The 17,117-nt window shown below is 45.8% G+C and overlaps 1 protein-coding gene across 10 annotated transcripts in view; it reads right to left on the minus strand.

Annotated features, from left to right (window-relative positions):
* Window positions 1-17,117, minus strand: part of MICAL3 (microtubule associated monooxygenase, calponin and LIM domain containing 3) — a 2,050,293-nt gene that overhangs the window by 664,864 nt on the left and 1,368,312 nt on the right. For all 10 annotated transcript variants that reach the window (XM_086952901.1, XM_086952911.1, XM_086952910.1 and 7 more), the window contains one exon: window positions 8,968-9,163. In XM_086952901.1, the coding sequence (XP_086809027.1) occupies window positions 8,968-9,163 (196 nt within the window). The remainder of the gene's footprint in view (window positions 1-8,967; window positions 9,164-17,117) is intronic.

The raw sequence follows: 17,117 nt of genomic DNA on the forward strand, positions 1-17,117 counted from the left end.
CTCCTGGTGAGAGAGGGTGCAAGTGGTGCGGAGTGGTCTTTGAGCCCGGCAAAGCAAGGGAGTTGTTTTCCACGGTTTGGATGTGGTGGGGTTTATCAGACTAGGGCTGGCGGTATTTCTTCGGGGAGGGAGGTCGCTGGATTTGAGGTTGAGGACATCGTTCCTGAGACGAGAGAGATCTCTGGTAAGGGTGGTGAGGTTAAGTTCGATGTTGCGAAGGGAGTTTGAGATAAGAGTGAGGGGGTAAATAGGGTGTGGGGGGGAGGAGGACAAATGGGGTTCAGAGTTAGCAGCGGAGGGGGGTCTGCTCTGAGGAGGCAGTGAAGAAGGCCTGATCTGAGGAGGAGAAGAGCCGATGCAGGCAGGAGAGCAGGGAGGGCTGTAGTTGTATGGGAGAAGGAGTGGCATGTCGGGGTAGGGGGGAGATGGGACCTCTGTGGATGAGAAGTTTGGAGATAGGAAGGAGGTACAGTTGTGGATTGGTGTAGGAGTGAGGGGGGATAATGGCAAGAGTAAAGTTCAGCGAGGGAGAGGATGAGTTGGGAGAAGAAGGGTGGGGGGAAGTGTGATTCAGAAGGGGTGAGGCTGAATTGGGAGGGGAGGAATGAGGGGGTGGAGGAGGAAAGGAAGGGGAATCTGGGTGAGCGTATTGTGATTCGGTGGGTGTGAGGATGAGTTGGGAGAGGAGGAGTGGGGGGGTTGGAGGAGGAATGGAAGGGAATCTGGGTGAGGAGTATTGTGATTCGGCGTGAGAGAGGATGAGTTGGGAGAGGAGGAGTGAGGGGGGTTGGAGGAGGAATGGAAGGGGAGATTGTGAAAGAGGGCACGGAGGGAGGGGTCATAGGGAGGGGAATGGGTGGGCTGATTAGGTGTAAGAGGGATTGGGGGTGAGGAGAGGATCAAGGGGAGAGGGGGGGTCATAGTGAGAAAAGGGGGGATGGGTGACAACGTTTGCATGGTGTCATTGGATGTTGAAAGGTCAGCGGGAGGAAGTGGGCTGGTGGGGCGGGGTCGGTGGGGAGAGAGGAGGTGGAGAGTATGGGAGGCTGTTGGTGGAATTGGAAAGTTGGATGGCCAAGGATCTGAAATAGAGTTCGAAGGTATTAAGATGGGGTACGGCCGCTTGGATGAGGATGTTACCAGTTTTAAATATGGAGATGTTGATTTCCCCACAAAAGGTTGGAGAGGGAGTGGTGGAAAGTTTGTCGCCATGGGGTATTTTGGAGGTTTTAGTGACTGGGAGATGTTCTGTGAAAATGCTTTTCCATTTAGAGGGGCGTTTGGAGTAGAAGCTGTAATTCGTTTTAATGGGGGTGGTAGGGCTGTAGTAGTTGTCAACAATAAGTGTTTCAGGATTTCGAATGAGGAGGTTGTGTTGAGTTTTTTTCTAGCGTTTTTAGAAAGATTGGCGGGGTACGGAATAGACCAGGAGTTGGGACCATGTTTAGATAAAGAGAAGTCCTGGGAGGGGGGTGTGGGGGATATTGAGAGGAGGCATATTAGGCAAAGGAAAAGGTAGGGGAGAGGAGAATCAGATAGTCACATGAGTGGTCAAGGGAGGGCAGTGGGTTGAGGCTGAGGAGGGAGAGACTTGGAAAGGGAGGAGCAGAAGGACGCTGTTTTGGGAAAGGGTAAGGGGAGGATTCGGAAGAGGAAGAACAAAGAAAGGGAATGTGAGATAATATGAGAGAAAGGGGCCAGAGTCAAGAGAAAATGAGTTATGTAAAATACGAAGGAAGTGAGCAGAATAGAGTCCAGCGAAGCAAAAAGAAAATCACATCACCGTTGGAAAAATAGATCAGGTGTGTTTCTGTTGAAAAAGTGGCGCTGTTATTCTAATGGCAACGCGTCCATCTTGAGGGGCCTCGAGGTCGTCAGATCTTGGCATGGCACCATTTTGTAAGGCTAGTTCCAGTTCTGGTCGCTGCATCTCTTGCCAAGCGGCCCGTCCAATCCGAATGGTCTTCTTCTAACGGAATTGGGCACAAGCTGGGCAATTTTCTTCGTTGTGCTCCGGTGATAAGCACTTGCTGCATACTGTATGTTTGTCAGTATGCGGGAATTTGGAGTGGCATTGTGGGCACCTTTTGAACGGACTTCTTTCCATCGACAGCTGACCCACGTGGCGTCGAAAGGCCCAACGGCCTGCGTCGACGACCGGATCAAGATGGAAAGTTTGGTCGAGTCAAGAAGTACCGAGCGAGAACAATACTGTCAAAGTCGAAGACCTTTTGGCCTTTTAATGAAGTTTAGTTTCGGTTCCGAAGTTGGAGTAGAGGAATAACATCCGAACCCAATGGCGGAAAAAAAACAATCTGAGGATGGAGAACATGCCCATGCGCACTGTAGTCCAGGGGAGGAGTCATCTATCTCGTGATACTTCGAATACTCTTCCCGGATAACAAGGTGCAATCATCCGGACCCAACACTAGGCGGCGATCTATGCACAAGATATGAATTCAGCAGCCCACATGCCTCGAACACAGTTTTGCATCTCTTTAAATCCTGGCAAACGAATAGGTACCTGTCTTGCAAACAGCTCTCTGCAAAGTTGCCCATGATCCTTTGTTTGGTCTCCTGCAGGAGGGTTTCTGATGCGAGAGCTCTGGATCTCCACGGTTGGGTTTTCCCCCCTCAAGGGGTCCCCTTTCATGTTTCACACTGCACTAAGTCGGACTTCTAGGGTAATTTCGTACCCGGCTTTTGATAAACACCCTATCTTGTGTGTGGAGCACTGCCTCAAGGCTTATAAGAGCATGACGGATGAATATTGTCCTCACAGTGTAAACCAGTTGCTGATTTCTCTCAGGAAACCCTTCAAGGCTGTGTCTCCTCCCATCATTGCAAGATGGGTCAGATGGATCATGTGGGAAGCAGGCATTGACATCTCGCACTTCGGTGCTCATTCAGTGACAGGAGCTATGGCCTACAAAGCCTTTACCCTCGGAGCTCGTCTCGAGGATATTATCAATGCCGCTGACTGGTCATCATATTCGATGTTTAAAAGATTCTATTTTAAACTTGTCATTGACAGGGCTTCCCTGGTGGTGGACAAGCTTTGAACGAGCATAATCCTCGCCTCCGGTCGGGCCATAGAATGGAAAATGTCCTAGTAGACACAAAAAAAAAGTTTCAATTCTGTTAAGGACTCAGGAGGCGAGGATTATTCCCTCCCAGAGTTCCTGAGGATTCATTCGCTCTCCCACCCGAACCAAGTATTGGGTCTCAATATCTTTGTTTGAGGGTGTTGCTATTCAGAGTATAACTGTATTTGCATTGACGATTATCCTAGTGCCTTTTTTCTTATAACATTGCTTCTCATTGGTATAATACCTTTGTGAGTCTTGTGATGGTTAAGTTCTGATTTATTCGATATTCTCTTATTTCTTTCAGGACCGGACACACATAAAACGGACTAATGGAATTCGTTCATGGCTGGTTGGTTCTCAGTCAAAGAAAGAGGAGATATCCCAGCAATCCCCGGACCCTAAGGACATGCGTGGATGCTGATTGGTTGACCTCTTGGACTTCCCTTTCTATGGAGTTCCTGGGAAAGAGAGTTTTTCTGTAATGTTAAATCTGCTGGTGATGGAAAATAAAGAAAGCAGAGCATAATCCTTGCCGCCGAGCCCTTAATAGAATTGAAACTTTCGTTTGTATCTACTAGGAAATTTCTATTGTTCTACACCGTGGTCACGGTCAGTGAAGGGCAGAAAGACTTCCTGCATGGGAGGTGATCTGAAATAAGTCCCTACTGCAGGTTCCAACCTGCCTCCGGGGCAATGGAAATACTGCCCATATAAACTCCCCAGTGCAAGGCTCAATGGAAGTTGAGGCACCACTGGGTCACACACACGTGCTACCGATCAAGATACACCCGCAAAAGGCATAAGATGAGCAAGCCCAAAATGTGCAGGACTGTCAAAGTTGAAGAGCAACTTTCCGATACATGGGGATCATATTCTGAATATCCAAAAACTAATGGGGAGGTCCTGTGAGAGATAGTGTCCAGTTCTGCTTAGATGAAGAGGATTGGAGGTGAGACTTGGGAAGGTTGATGGAAAACCCTAGGTCATAATGGAGGAAAATTGCCTTCTGTTGATGGTCCGACACCAGCTGGTGAAAACGTTGAGGTACTGAAACACAGATCCCAAACCTTCAAAGATGCGATGTAACCACAACATCACATTCAATGCAGTAGTTGGAACCTCCTCTCAAACTAAGGCACATCTTGTACTTCAAGATCGTATATGAAAATATATGCCATGCAATTTGAGGGACACCAAGCAATCCTTCACCTCCAGTGCTCAAAGAAGCATCTGGCACTTCTAGAGGAATCGGAACACAAAGGTCCACAATCAGGCAAAAGCATTTGTCTTCCTTGTGAGCCAGATAACAGTGAGAGTAGCACTGCTGTCTGATCTCATTCTCTCTCTTTGTTCAAAAGCGCCAGAACCTACTTCCGCAAAAGGAGACCGAAGGGACAGGAGGGATGAGAGGGAGGGAACAAGTCATGAAAGGGAAAGATGAGAATCTGCATGAAATTCTGCAGAATGCAATGGTGAGATATGACAGTGTACCACGGCATGGACACCCTCATCCTCAGAAGAGACATGTGCTCTCTCAAAGGCAGACTAAAGCAGTTTTGCAGTAATAGGCAGATCCTTGGAATAGTCCCCAAACCTGTGGCACTGCTAATGGAAATGGCATGCCTAAGAAGCCAGTGGAAAGGATCAGGTCATGGCCTGCCCCCTCCTTGAACTACTCCAAGTCCAAATCAGTCTGATCACCAGAAATGGGATTTCAATCTAAAGGTGTGTCCATAAGGCTTGAATGGACGTCCTCTGATGACACTGTAGAGTGCACCAAACATGACTCCATTCAGTGTTTCTGGTAGTAGATTATTTTGTCTGATGAAAACTGACATTTGGGGAAGGCAGTCTGGTCAAGTTAATGTTTCTTTTAAATATGTTTCATATATGATGTCTTCTCGTCATTGGTGTTCTATGTTTTGTCTTATTTTTCCTATGAGGCCCTATCACAAGGTATAAGTACTTATTAGGCTCAACGCAGTCTAAAGCTTCACACATATAATAATGTATAACTGTCAAGTTTTATTTCATTTGCGTGAATTCACAGTATAAACATGTTCTATTATTTTTACACAGTGTATTTTAGCTCATATTTTATAGAGTCACAGCAACTTACTCTGCACCAAGGTCGCACTTGTTTACCTACTATCTGATTTTGTTTCAGAGAAACATAGCCGAGACAAGTCTGCCTAACTCCTCTTCACCCAAGTAATTACCAGTGGCTGACTTTTATTCAAGCATTCCATCAATAACTCTTTTGTCTACTTTAGTGTGACACCCTAAGTGGGATGGGTATACTCTGACGTGGTTTCCATGCACACTATGCCACTGGAACCAAGTTATACCTAAATGATGAGCCCTAATAAGGGCACAACCGGTCTTTGGTTGCTTGTGTTGTAGTTAAGGGAGGAACTGGCCTGGCACATCGGGCTGGACTTTTCCTATTGGAGCAGGTTCATTATTGCATCTGCCGGAGTCCAAACCGAGGTGGCATGGTGTGCAAAGTAATGGGCTAGGATTTGTCCCTGAGAAAGCTATCCTGGCTGAGGACGGCTGATAGCCAGAAACCGGTCCTAGGAAGCTTGTTTCCGGTCCAGGGAAGGCATGGCTTGGCAGTTCGGGCTGGACTGTTCCCATGAGGCACAGGGTCAGACTGATTTGCATATGGCCATGTCAGAACTGGGGTGGCAGAGTGGGCTAAAGAACGATGATGGATTAAACCCAGATCTGTTGACTGGGTGTGAGTGTTTGATTGGTTCAGATGTTCCGTCCATCACCACCCCCTTTTGTACCGCTTTGTTTGCCATAAGTTTGCAGGGTTTGCTCAGACGTGAGTCCCTTGCTCACTTTGCCACTGGATTCAAGCAAACCTGGCTGAAGACGGCTGAAATGCCAGAAACCGGTCCTAGGAAGCTTGTTTCCGGTCCAGGGAAGGTATGGCTTGGCAGTTCGGGCTGGACTGTTCCCATGAGGCACAGGGTCAGGCTGATTTGCATATGGCCATGTCAGAACTGGGGTGGCAGTGTGGGCTAAAGAACGGTGATGGATTAAACCCAGATCTGTTGACTGGGTGTTAGTGTTTGATTGGTTCAGATGCTCCGTCCATCACCACCCCCTTTTGTACCGTGATGACTATTTGTAGAGCACACATCTCATACAGGAGGGCATCCAGGTACTAGATAAGAAAGGAACCTGAGCTGGCAGAGTCAGAGCTCTAGGTAAAGAGTGAGGTCTTCAGGATGTGGGGGTGGCAGGATGAGGGAATTGTTCCAGGCCTTGGGTGCGAGGTACGAGAAAGTGCGTCTGCCAGGTCTGACACTGGGAATGCAAGCGAGCAGGAGATTGGCTGATCATATCTTTCTGGTCAGTGTGTGGAATTTGAGGTAAGTTGGGGCTAGATTGTGCAAGGTTTTTATGTGTGGGTGTGGAGCTTAAAAAGTGCTGGATGAGGAGCCAGTGGAGTGCTTTGAAGTACGGGGTGATGTGTGTGTGAACCGGAGAGTGAGCCTGCCTGCTGTGTTCTGTATGACCTGCAGTTTCCTGGTTACCTGGGCACCGATGCAGACAAAGTGCATTGCTGTCGTCCAGTTTGCAGGTGATAAGGGCCTGGGGGACGGTTCTGACAGCTTTAATATTTTAATGAAGACTTTAAAATTAACAATGTGGATTCCTTGTATATGCCTCTCTCTTTTAACCCTTTCGATGCTGATGACGAGCTCAGCTCGTCATCACCCAGGGTTGGCGTGTGCTGATGACGAGCTGAGCTCGTCATGTAACGCGGCTTTTAAAAAAAAGCCGCACAGCGCAAAAATCGCCGCAGCATCGATGCGGTTAAGGAAAAATATTATTAGCACCCCACTAGAAATATACATCAGTTCCTGACAGCCTCTAGCAGAGTCTGATTGTTGCCCAACATGCATTAACTCTTAGTAAATTGTAGAGATGCGTGGGTCACAGCCTGTATGTTCTTTCCTTGCAAGCTGATAAGTTTGTTCATATCTGCATTCATCGGAGGGCCAAGAAGAAACTACTAGGCCATGGTTACAAGAGGACTTGTAAAAACGAGTGATTAGGAAATAACTGCTTGATAGGGAGGGCTTGATGATCTCTCTCACCTGTATGGTAGCAGAAGATTCAAATAGGATTAGGAACATTTGTGGCTAGCAAAGGTAAATTAGAGAACCAGCCAAGTTTGTGGCTTTAATTAGGTTGGCCATTTCCACTATGTTCTGTGTTAGAGGATTGAATATGCACAGTATCGACTAAGGGCTAAGGATAGCCCGTCTTGGTGGGTAAGGCTCTGAGGGCATGCTGCTTGGCGAGGAGTTATAGTTAGAAATTGGCAGCATTTGTTAATGCGTGGTTTGCTAAGCTATCACATAGTTTCTGTTAGTATTTTACTTTTGTTAATGAGCTGCTGTGGCTACAGAAAGCATTGAAGACTCTGTTAGGAAACGTAGCCACCAAGTTGTGCTATGCATAGCATGACCTCTTGGCCTTTTTGATGAAGTTCAGAAAACTCTGTCTTGTCTTTAGGGACACGCCTCTGTCCTTGTGGTGGAGTGCTTTCCTATAAAGTCTTTTGGGGGATAAGACTTCTTTTTTTCATAGTTATATGAATGATGAACCAGCTGACTCTCCTGTTAGATCACAGGCATATGGTTGTAAGAGGACTACATTATAAAAAGCCCTGCTAACCATTAGTGGAATTGTTTGACATTTCTGGGACCAGGTGTTAGGAGGTAGAAAGGAATTTCTTTATAGAGTTTACATAAACTTTCTTCGAGGTTATGACAGCTCTGATTGTAATGGCTTTCATAGAAGATTTGTCTGGCCTGAGAATGTTCAGTGAGAAAGGGATGATGTGACGATCACTGAATGTAACAGAGGCTGTTTGAAGTGCCATACCATAGCCTAATTGGGGCAAATATAGCAACAAGGTTGTGATCAGACGAATGGACAGGACTCGAGATAAGTTTCTGAAACTTAAGTGCAACAATGTGGGCGAAAAGGCAGGAGGTTTGGCATAGTGTTGGTTTGTCCAACTAGATATAGTGGTCACCTACCACACAGGTTCTAGTGATCCGCAGCAAGCAATTGAGTGCAGGACCAATGTCGGCAAAAACAGCGTTGTGTGGTGATGGTCTCTAGATGATGAAGACTGAGGCGCAAAAGGTTCAAGATGGAGACTGACCTTTCAATTAGCATTGAACTCTACCATCATGAACAATTTCAGACTCTCAGCAGTCAGAATAGATTACTGTTTAGAAAGTAGTAACAGTGTGTTGGGAAAATAATATGTATGTTAAGACGCACGTAAATTCCTATGTCTTAGTCATTTCATACAAACAACTAAGAGGGCAAAAGTTGCACAAGAAGAAAATGTAGCTGGTGACCAACATAAGGGACACTAAAGTGCAAAACTTTAAAATCCTTTCCAAATCTATTTTGAAAGAAACCTCAAGAGAATGAAGAGAATCGAACACAAGGTTCTGTAAAAACACAAATGCTTTCCAAATATGACCTAATTTTGAACTTGCCCTAAAATGGAGAAACTTAGCAGTACACAGCTTGGTTTCTTACCTGATGAAAACATCCAAAATACAAGGAAAAATAAAAACCTGAGATTTGCAGGGGCTGACGGGGGTATAGAGGCTTGGGTTTACATCACTATTACTGTATTCTTAAGAAGGAAGAGAAGTTCCAGAAATGGGCAGTTATCTGCCTGGTTTAAACTACAGCCTTTCATTGTATCTGATTCCTGATGTCTAGCACCAGGCCTGACCTGCCTAATCATGTGTATATATTTCACAAATTAAAGACTATGTGCTATAGTGCAATTGTTCTGAAGCTTGGTGCTTCTGTCATTGCTGACCTGCTGGCTGCATCCTGTTCAGTTCTTTGGTCCAACACACTGCTGAGATTGTGTTCTGCCAAAGTCTCCTCAGGTACCTCTTCCAACTCTTCCTCCCGCTGCAGCGATACACGGTAATTCTCCAGTTCAATGCGCTCTGGTGTTCCCCGCAACCGCTTGGCTAAGCTGTGATCCTCTACTCCATTGACATTGCATGCTAGGAGACAAATATATATAAAAAATGAGTGAAACTTTACATCATCCCAAATAATAATGAAGTCTAGTTCAAGTATGGGGATAATGGTTAGAATTCACTCAATTGTATGAGGTAAGTGATACAGGCCATGACAACACGACTTAAAGCTATACAAAATTAGTTATATGTGCAAGAAGCAGGATTAGGTTTATGAGATCTTGATGTGGGCAATGAATGAGGCTTTACTAAAGTTTATGAGACAACTGATATGGAAACACTCGAGCATTATTGTGGCATACAAAAGCAATCATATATAATGACAAGATTAACGATGTATGGGAAGTCTGACAGGGCCTAATGAAATTTTTGAACCCAAACAAGGTCAGCAACGGTGGGATGTGCTCTTCTGAACCAGAAGGCCCAAGGAATGCATATGGGACAAATAACGCACATAAAGTCAGTAATGTGGCAATGGATAAAAATGCAGAGGGTACTAGATCAGAATGAGTAGACATTAATAAAGTGCTTGATGCTAAGGATGAGAATGAAAATTCAATATGCAACATCATCCCACGGACAGGGAAAAAGTCAGGACACTGCAATGTATGATGTCAATGAGAAACTGCATGAAACTCAAGTAAATGGGGGGAGGGAAGGTTTGTAGGCAAAGGGCAGTAAGTATGCTTACTAGTAACAAATGTTCTCTGTAATGCTTCATTCACTCCACATAGTTAAAATTTGGTGGGAAATTCCAGGGTTTATTCATATTATGTATGAAAAGTAACAGATTACTCATTACATCACCAGTAAACATTTTAAAACCATCATATTTGTACATAAACAGGCAATGCATCAGGAACAGCAAGATGAATATTGCTTTTATATTAAGTTTAAATGCTAATCAAGTCAATTTACCCAGACTTGTAGCAGAAAAGAAGAGCAGCGACAGCAATCTATGTTAACTTTATAAATGAGATGTATCACTTACACAGATCACCAAATTCAACTAATCCCCTAATGAAGTCTATGTCCTTTACCCTATCTGTTAAGCAATACTATGTGCTTTTGATTGTTAAAAAAAAAAGAAAATGTGTATATATAAAAAAAAAATATATATATATATATATAGTTGTTTCTTACAACATATGTTATACCATAATATAACAATTTAGTGGCGTTTCTTACAACATATATATTATAAAATAACAATCCTGGTGTTGGTGAGATCTCTTAGCATAGCAATCAACTCCAAGGGATCAGAACAATGGTAACTAGGCTGTGCAGTCCGATGGAGGCTCTCTGGGGTAGGGCTCGAGATCTGGCAAGGGTGGGGCACAAATGGTATAAACGTCTGAGACCTGTGACACATATGTGGGGCTGTGAGTACTCCTGTACCACCTAAACTATTAAAGAGATGTTTTGCTGAGAAGGGGGCTGTTTGGAGGGGAAGGAGGACCCTGGCTTGTTGGTCGGCACAGAGGAATCCAACTAATAGGCAGAGCCACCCCTCAGGGCTGAGAGGTGGCCCCAGTTGTTAATGCAGAGTGCAGAGTTGTTAGGAATACATGGAGAAGAATCAGTGCCACTGATTGAGGGGGCGATTTATTTCAGAGTCTCAGCCACAGTCATGTTCAGTTTGATGGGGAGGTCAGCCAGCCCAGAAAACAGTGCCCCCCAACCCTGGAGATACGGCGGAGGCCAGGGGCATAGGAGACACTACATTTATGAAGGGGTGGGAGGTTAGGGACAAGGACAACCTTTTGGACTTTCCAGTGACCCTATGCAAACTGCCCATTGTCTGAGAGCGTTACGCTCCGTTAAACGAATACTATTATATGCTTTTGCCGTGGAACATTGATAAAGTCAGGCATGTAGTCACAGTTTGCAAGTATGCATTAATTGTTATTTACATTCACAAAATAAGCAGACAATGTGAAAAAACATGTTTTTAAATCATACATCTTCATGAACCAAACAAAAAGGTGGGACGGAAAAAAAAAGAATAAACTGAAAGCTCTTTGCAACATTCCTAAACCTCAAAATGCAATTGGACTAATATTGGAGTGTATTGGAGATAGAGCTGCTACAGCAGAAAAATGTCCACTTTCTAAAAGTGGCATATCTAAAATAGGGACTTTGTACAGTAATGTAAAATATAAGTCTGGTGCTTTTCCAGTTAATAATTGCAACATAATAGCAATGACCAGAAACATAATGCGAAATGGGATATGTTGAAATGTACGTGCCTAAGCGAGCATCTTCCCTGGTCACGTCTCTCGTTTTCGAGCGAACCATGCGTTACTTAAGCTGTTTCTCTGAAGCTAGGGAAAAATGCAAGCATCTTGTGCAGTGTTTATTATGTCAACGTAACAAGGCCCAGAAGCTTAGGGCTTAGAAGCTTACTGCATTTGGTATCAAAGAAAATGGCTTCTACATTGCCCCATCTGATACCATATCACTATCTCCTAAACCCTCAACTCCATCTCCTCCCCTGAAATCCAACCTTAACAGTAAAGAGGATTTATCATTACCCTTCCAAAGACAAAAACATGACACAGCTACTCCTTTCTAAGCAGGAATTACAGCTTAAAAGAGTGTATTAAGGAATTCCCAATGTTAATCTATGAGAGGAGTACGCCTCAAAATACTAAAACACAAATGTAGGTGCTTTTCACTATGAGGACAGGCAAAACTTAAAAGTACATGTCCTACCTTTTAGTTACATAGCACCTTGCCCTATGGGCTACCCAATCCTACCTTACGGGTGAATTATGTGTAATAAGAGGCAAGTTTAAGGCTTGGCAGGGGATTTTTAATGGCAAGTCGACATGGCAGGAACACTGCACACAGGATCAGCAGTGGCATGCCTGAGACATGTGTAAAGGGCTACTTGCGTGGGTGGCAATCAGTGCTGCAGGCTTACTAGTAGCATTTAATTTACAGGCCGTAGGTATATGGTATACCACTGTACAAGGACCCTTCAAGTACATAAAAGATGCCAATTGTGTATACACCAATGTTACTATGTTTAGGGGAAAAGTGCATGCACTTTAGTACTGGCCAGCAGTGGTAAAGCCCTCAGAGTCCTAAGGCCAACAAAAAGAATCAGCAAAAAGAGGAGGTAAGCAGGCCAAAAGGCTGAGGCTGGCAGGTCTAACAGTATGGTTTAGTATTCTGTGTGTCCGTTTGAGTATGTAAGTCAGTCGGAATCCTTTTGGAAACCCCAGGTTTAGCAGGGCAGAAGGACAGCGAGAATATTTTTTTAAATACTGGAAGTTTATCACCTTCATTCCTGTGGCTGAAGGGTTGAGATACCCTTAAAGCATCACAAAGTACAAAACCATGTGTTATTGCAGATGGATGATATGAGTGTAGAGGGCACTCAAACCACATTATAATGCACAAAAATATAAGAATCCCTATGCGATAAATTTGCAAAAAGAATTTGCCTTGTGTGGAAAGCTCCCAAAAATTTGATGTACAGTTGTGCGGAAGAGGTGCTTACCAATGTAAGAAAGCCTGCTGTGTGAGACACATACAAGATGCTCACAGAAGATCGGTATAGTTAGATATGCAGAATGAGGTGTGCGGGAAAAGCTCATTATTGTGGTGTTAGTGATGAGCACCAGAAACAGTGTTTGTGTGTGAAGTTTACAAATGAATACAGTGGGTGGAAGGTCACAAGTGAGTAGTGCCTGGGATGCACTAAAGCGCACAAGTTAGTACTTGTGTAACAATATATCTGTAAGATACATTAGTTGGTGATAGATTCCTTACCTTAGAATATTTCCCAGGCGTTAGACTGGATCTGGAAAGTTTTCTGCTTAGCAGTACCCCTGCGCGCCAGTAGGTGGCGTTGTGTGGCGCCGCATCCGTCACTGGCACCGTAAGCTTTGATGACATCACGTAAACTACTTTGCGCCACCCATGCGCGCTAAAGTCAGTTCTGTACACGACTTTCCACGCCGAAACGCAGAGCCATAAAGGGGATGACTTTAACCCTAGTAATCAGTTTGCAGAACGGGAAGGATGGGTGGGGCGGTAAGGAATCTATCACTAACTAATGTCTCTTACAGATGTATCGTTACACAAGTAGTAACTTAGGCATCTGAAAGAGACACGTTGGTGATAGATTCCTTACCTTAGAATAGATATCCCAGAAATACCATCCCCAGAAATACCATCCCCGGTGGTGGGTCTGCGAACAAGATGAAACCAGAAAGTCACGGAGACCAGAACGGCCAAAGAAGCCGTCTCTCTGGACCGGACTGTGAAGGCAGTAGTGTTTTGTAAACGTGTGCAGCCAGGCCCATGCAGCTGCCTAACAAATGTCCTGCAAGGAAAAGCCGCGTTCAAAGGCACTAGTGGTTGCAGTTGCCCTGGTCGAATGGGCACGCGAGCCCCACAGGAGGCTCCTTCTTGGCCAAGGAGTAACATGCTTTGATGGTCCCAGCTGGAGATGGTCCGTTTGTGCACAGCTCGACCTTTTTTGGCGCCTACGTAGCCAACAAAAAGTTGATCATCCACCCAGAACTGCTGTGTACGTTGCAAATAGAATGCTAGCTCACGTTTTGGGTCCAGACGGTGGAGCCTCTCCTCTTCCCTAAAAGGATGCAGAGGCGGAAAGAACGTGGGCAAAGTGATGGTCTGCCCGATGTGGAAGGGCATAACAACCTTTGGCAAGAAAGAAGGACGGGTCCTTAAAACCACCTTGTCCGGATGAACAGAAAGGAAAGGAGGTTTGGAAGAAAAGGCCTGGAGCTCACTCACTCTTCTAGCAGAGGTGATAAAAACTAGGAAGGCCGTCTTTAGACCGAGAAGACGTAAGGGACAGTTATGAAGAGGCTCAAAGGGAGCGCACATCAGAAAGGTCAAGACAAGATTCAAGTCCCACTGAGGCATTATAAGGGGTACGGGTGGAAACGTATGCGTAATGCCCTTAAGAAAACGGTTAACAACAAGGGGACTTAAAAAGAGAAGGCTGATCTGCAAGCCGTAGAAAGGCGGAGATGGCTGAAAGATAACCTTTGATAGTGCCGAGAGCAGAGCCTTGCTAGGCCAAAGAGAGAAGGAACAGAAGAACCTCAGAAAGAGGGGCAGAAAGGGGATCCACAGCCTTCGCTGCGCACCATGCCACAAATCTGTTCCACCTGCAATACCGTTTTGGTGAAGGGACGCCTAGCTGCCAGAACGACATTGCAGACTTCGGGAGGAAGATCCAAAGGTGTCAACTGTCGCCACTCATTCTGCAAGCATGGAGGTGGAGGCTGGACAGGTTCGAGTGGAGGACCGCCCCCTGCCGCTGCGACAGAAGATCCTCCCGAAGAGGCAGACGGATCGGGGGATCGATGCTCCTACTGAGTAGCTCGGGATACCATACTCTTCGAGCCCAGCCCGGAGCCACAAGAATGACTTGGGCCCGGTCCCGCCTGATCTTCTTCAGCACTGAAGTGGTATAGACGTACAACTTACTTACCTTCGGTAACGATATATCTGTAAGAAACAGTAGTTAGTGTTCGATTCCTTACCTTAGAATATCCCCAGGCGTCAGACTGGGTCCGGAAAGTTTTTGAGTAGCAGTACCCCCGCCCGTCGGTAGGCGTCGTCTGCGGCTCCGTCGTCTGCGTAGTGATCGCCGAGATGACGTCGTCGGAGCACTTAGACGCCGCCCTCGCGCGTTGACATCAGTTCTTGTACATAGCTTGCCATGCCAGAGACCGACACTGGTGCCATGAAACTAGGGCCCTCAAAGGGAGATACCTTAACCCTAGATATCGGTTCGCAGAACGGGGAGGAAGGGTGGGGCGGTAAGGAATCTAACCCTAACTACTGTTTCTTACAGATATATCGTGTACCAAAGGTAAGTAACTTGTGCATCTGAAAGAAACAGGTTAGTGTTCGATTCCTTACCTTAGAATAGATACCCCAGCAATACCAACCCCGGTGGTGGGTCTGCGAACCAAGATCACACTAGAAAGTCCTGGAGAACAGAACGGCCGAAAAAGCCATCTCTCCGGACTTGGCTGTCCAGGCAATAGTGCTTAGCAAACGTGTGCAGCGAGACCCACGTGGCTGCCTGACAGATGTCCTGCAAGGGGACTTCCCGTCCCAGAGCAGTAGTAGTTGCCGTGGCCCGAGTGGAATTGACACATAGCCCCACAGGAGGCTCCTTCTTAGCCAAAGAGTAACAGACCTTGATGCACAAAACGACCCACCGAGAGATGGTTCGTTTGTGCACCGCTCGTCCCTTCTTAGCGCCCACGTAACCAACAAAGAGCTGGTCGTCCACCCGGAACTGGCATGTGTGGTCTAGATAAAAGGAGAGCGCACGTTTTGGGTCCAGACGGTGGACCCTCTCTTCCTCTTTTGAGAGATGCGGAGGCGGAAAGAAGGTGGGCAAGGTGATGGACTGCCCGATGTGAAGGGGTGTAACCACCTCGAACAGGAAAGAAGGACGAGTTCTCAAGACAACTTTTCCGGATGGACAGAGAGGAAAGGAGGTTTAGAAGATAGCGCTTGGAGCTCACTCTCTCTCCTGGCAGAGGTGATGGCAACCAGGAATGCAGTCTTAAGAGTCAGAAGTCGAAGAGGGCAATTGTGAAGTGGCTCGAAAGGAGCGCACATCGAATAGGTTAGAACAAGGTTCAAGTCCCACTGAGGCATCACAAAAGGAACAGGAGGAAACATGTTTGTGATGCCTTTCAAGAACCTATTTACAACAGGGGACTTGAAAAGAGAAGGCTGATCAGAAAGCCTCAAGAAGGCTGAAATGGCAGAGAGGTAGCCTTTGATAGTGCCCAGAGCAGAGCCCTGCTAGGCAAGAGAAAGAAGAAAGAGGAGACCCTCTGATAGGGGGGCAGAGAGTAGATCCACAGCCTTTGCTGTGCACCATGCCACAAATTTGTTCCACCTGCAGGCGTACACTGATTTTGAGGAGGGACGCCTGGATGCCAGAATCACATCACAGACTTCAGGAGGCAAGTCAAATGGCCTCCACTGTCGCCGCTCAATCTCCACACATGTAGGTGGAGACTGGACAGGTTCGGGTGGAGGACCGTCCCCTGCTGCTGCTCCTGTAGAGGCAGACGAATCGGGGGATCGACTGACATGCTGAGTAGCTCGGGATACCAGTATCTTCGTGCCCAGTCCCGAGCCACAATGATGACTTGGGCACGGTCTCGCCGGATCTTCTTCAGCACTCTGGGCAGAAGTGGTATAGGCAGAAAGGCGTACAACAGACCGCAGCTCCACTCGCGACGAAAAGCGTCTCTGAGCGAGTGCCGCCTTGGAAATTCCAACGCACAGAACTGATGACATTGCGCGTTCTCTTTGGTGGCGAATAGATCTAACCAAGGCTTTCCCCATTGAAAGCCACGTCCGAGTTCAGACGCTATTCGTGATCCGTCATGCACCGGCGGCAGAGTTCGTCCTAACTGGCATTCAGGGTACCTGCCAGGTGTTGAACCATCATCATCAAAGCTTTATTTCGATATAAAAATATCATAAAAGCATTTTACAAATTATGTAAAAAAGGTACAGTTTGTAACAATTACACAAAGAAGCCAGGTTAAAAAATCTGAAAAACATCATTCGGGGGATGCAAATTGCTTTACAAAAACAGTAGAAAAAACCTATTCTAAATGTTTAGTTTGATAATAAACTGCATACCATAACCTGGAAAATTAATTTCGCATAATCATTCCATCAATAAATAACAACTTGTTAAAAGATAAAAAGTTAAAAACTCACGAGGGAAAGTTAAAAGGTGAATTAAACTATCTCAGCTTTGATACAGAATAAAAACCAGGACATAGCGCTTTTGATCTAATCACCCAAACCCAACTAAGGAATTTGGCCACACCGCAAGCCAGAGTTGTATTGGTGTCAGCTTGCAATATTCTAAGCGCTTCGCGGTAATTCCTGGTTCCTAATTGCCAACAGATAGGTTTTAACCATCTAATACTTGGTTTAATAT

Source organism: Lissotriton vulgaris, chromosome 1_2 (genome assembly GCF_964263255.1).
Source record: "Lissotriton vulgaris chromosome 1_2, aLisVul1.2, whole genome shotgun sequence".
Taxonomy (NCBI): domain Eukaryota; kingdom Metazoa; phylum Chordata; class Amphibia; order Caudata; family Salamandridae; genus Lissotriton; species Lissotriton vulgaris.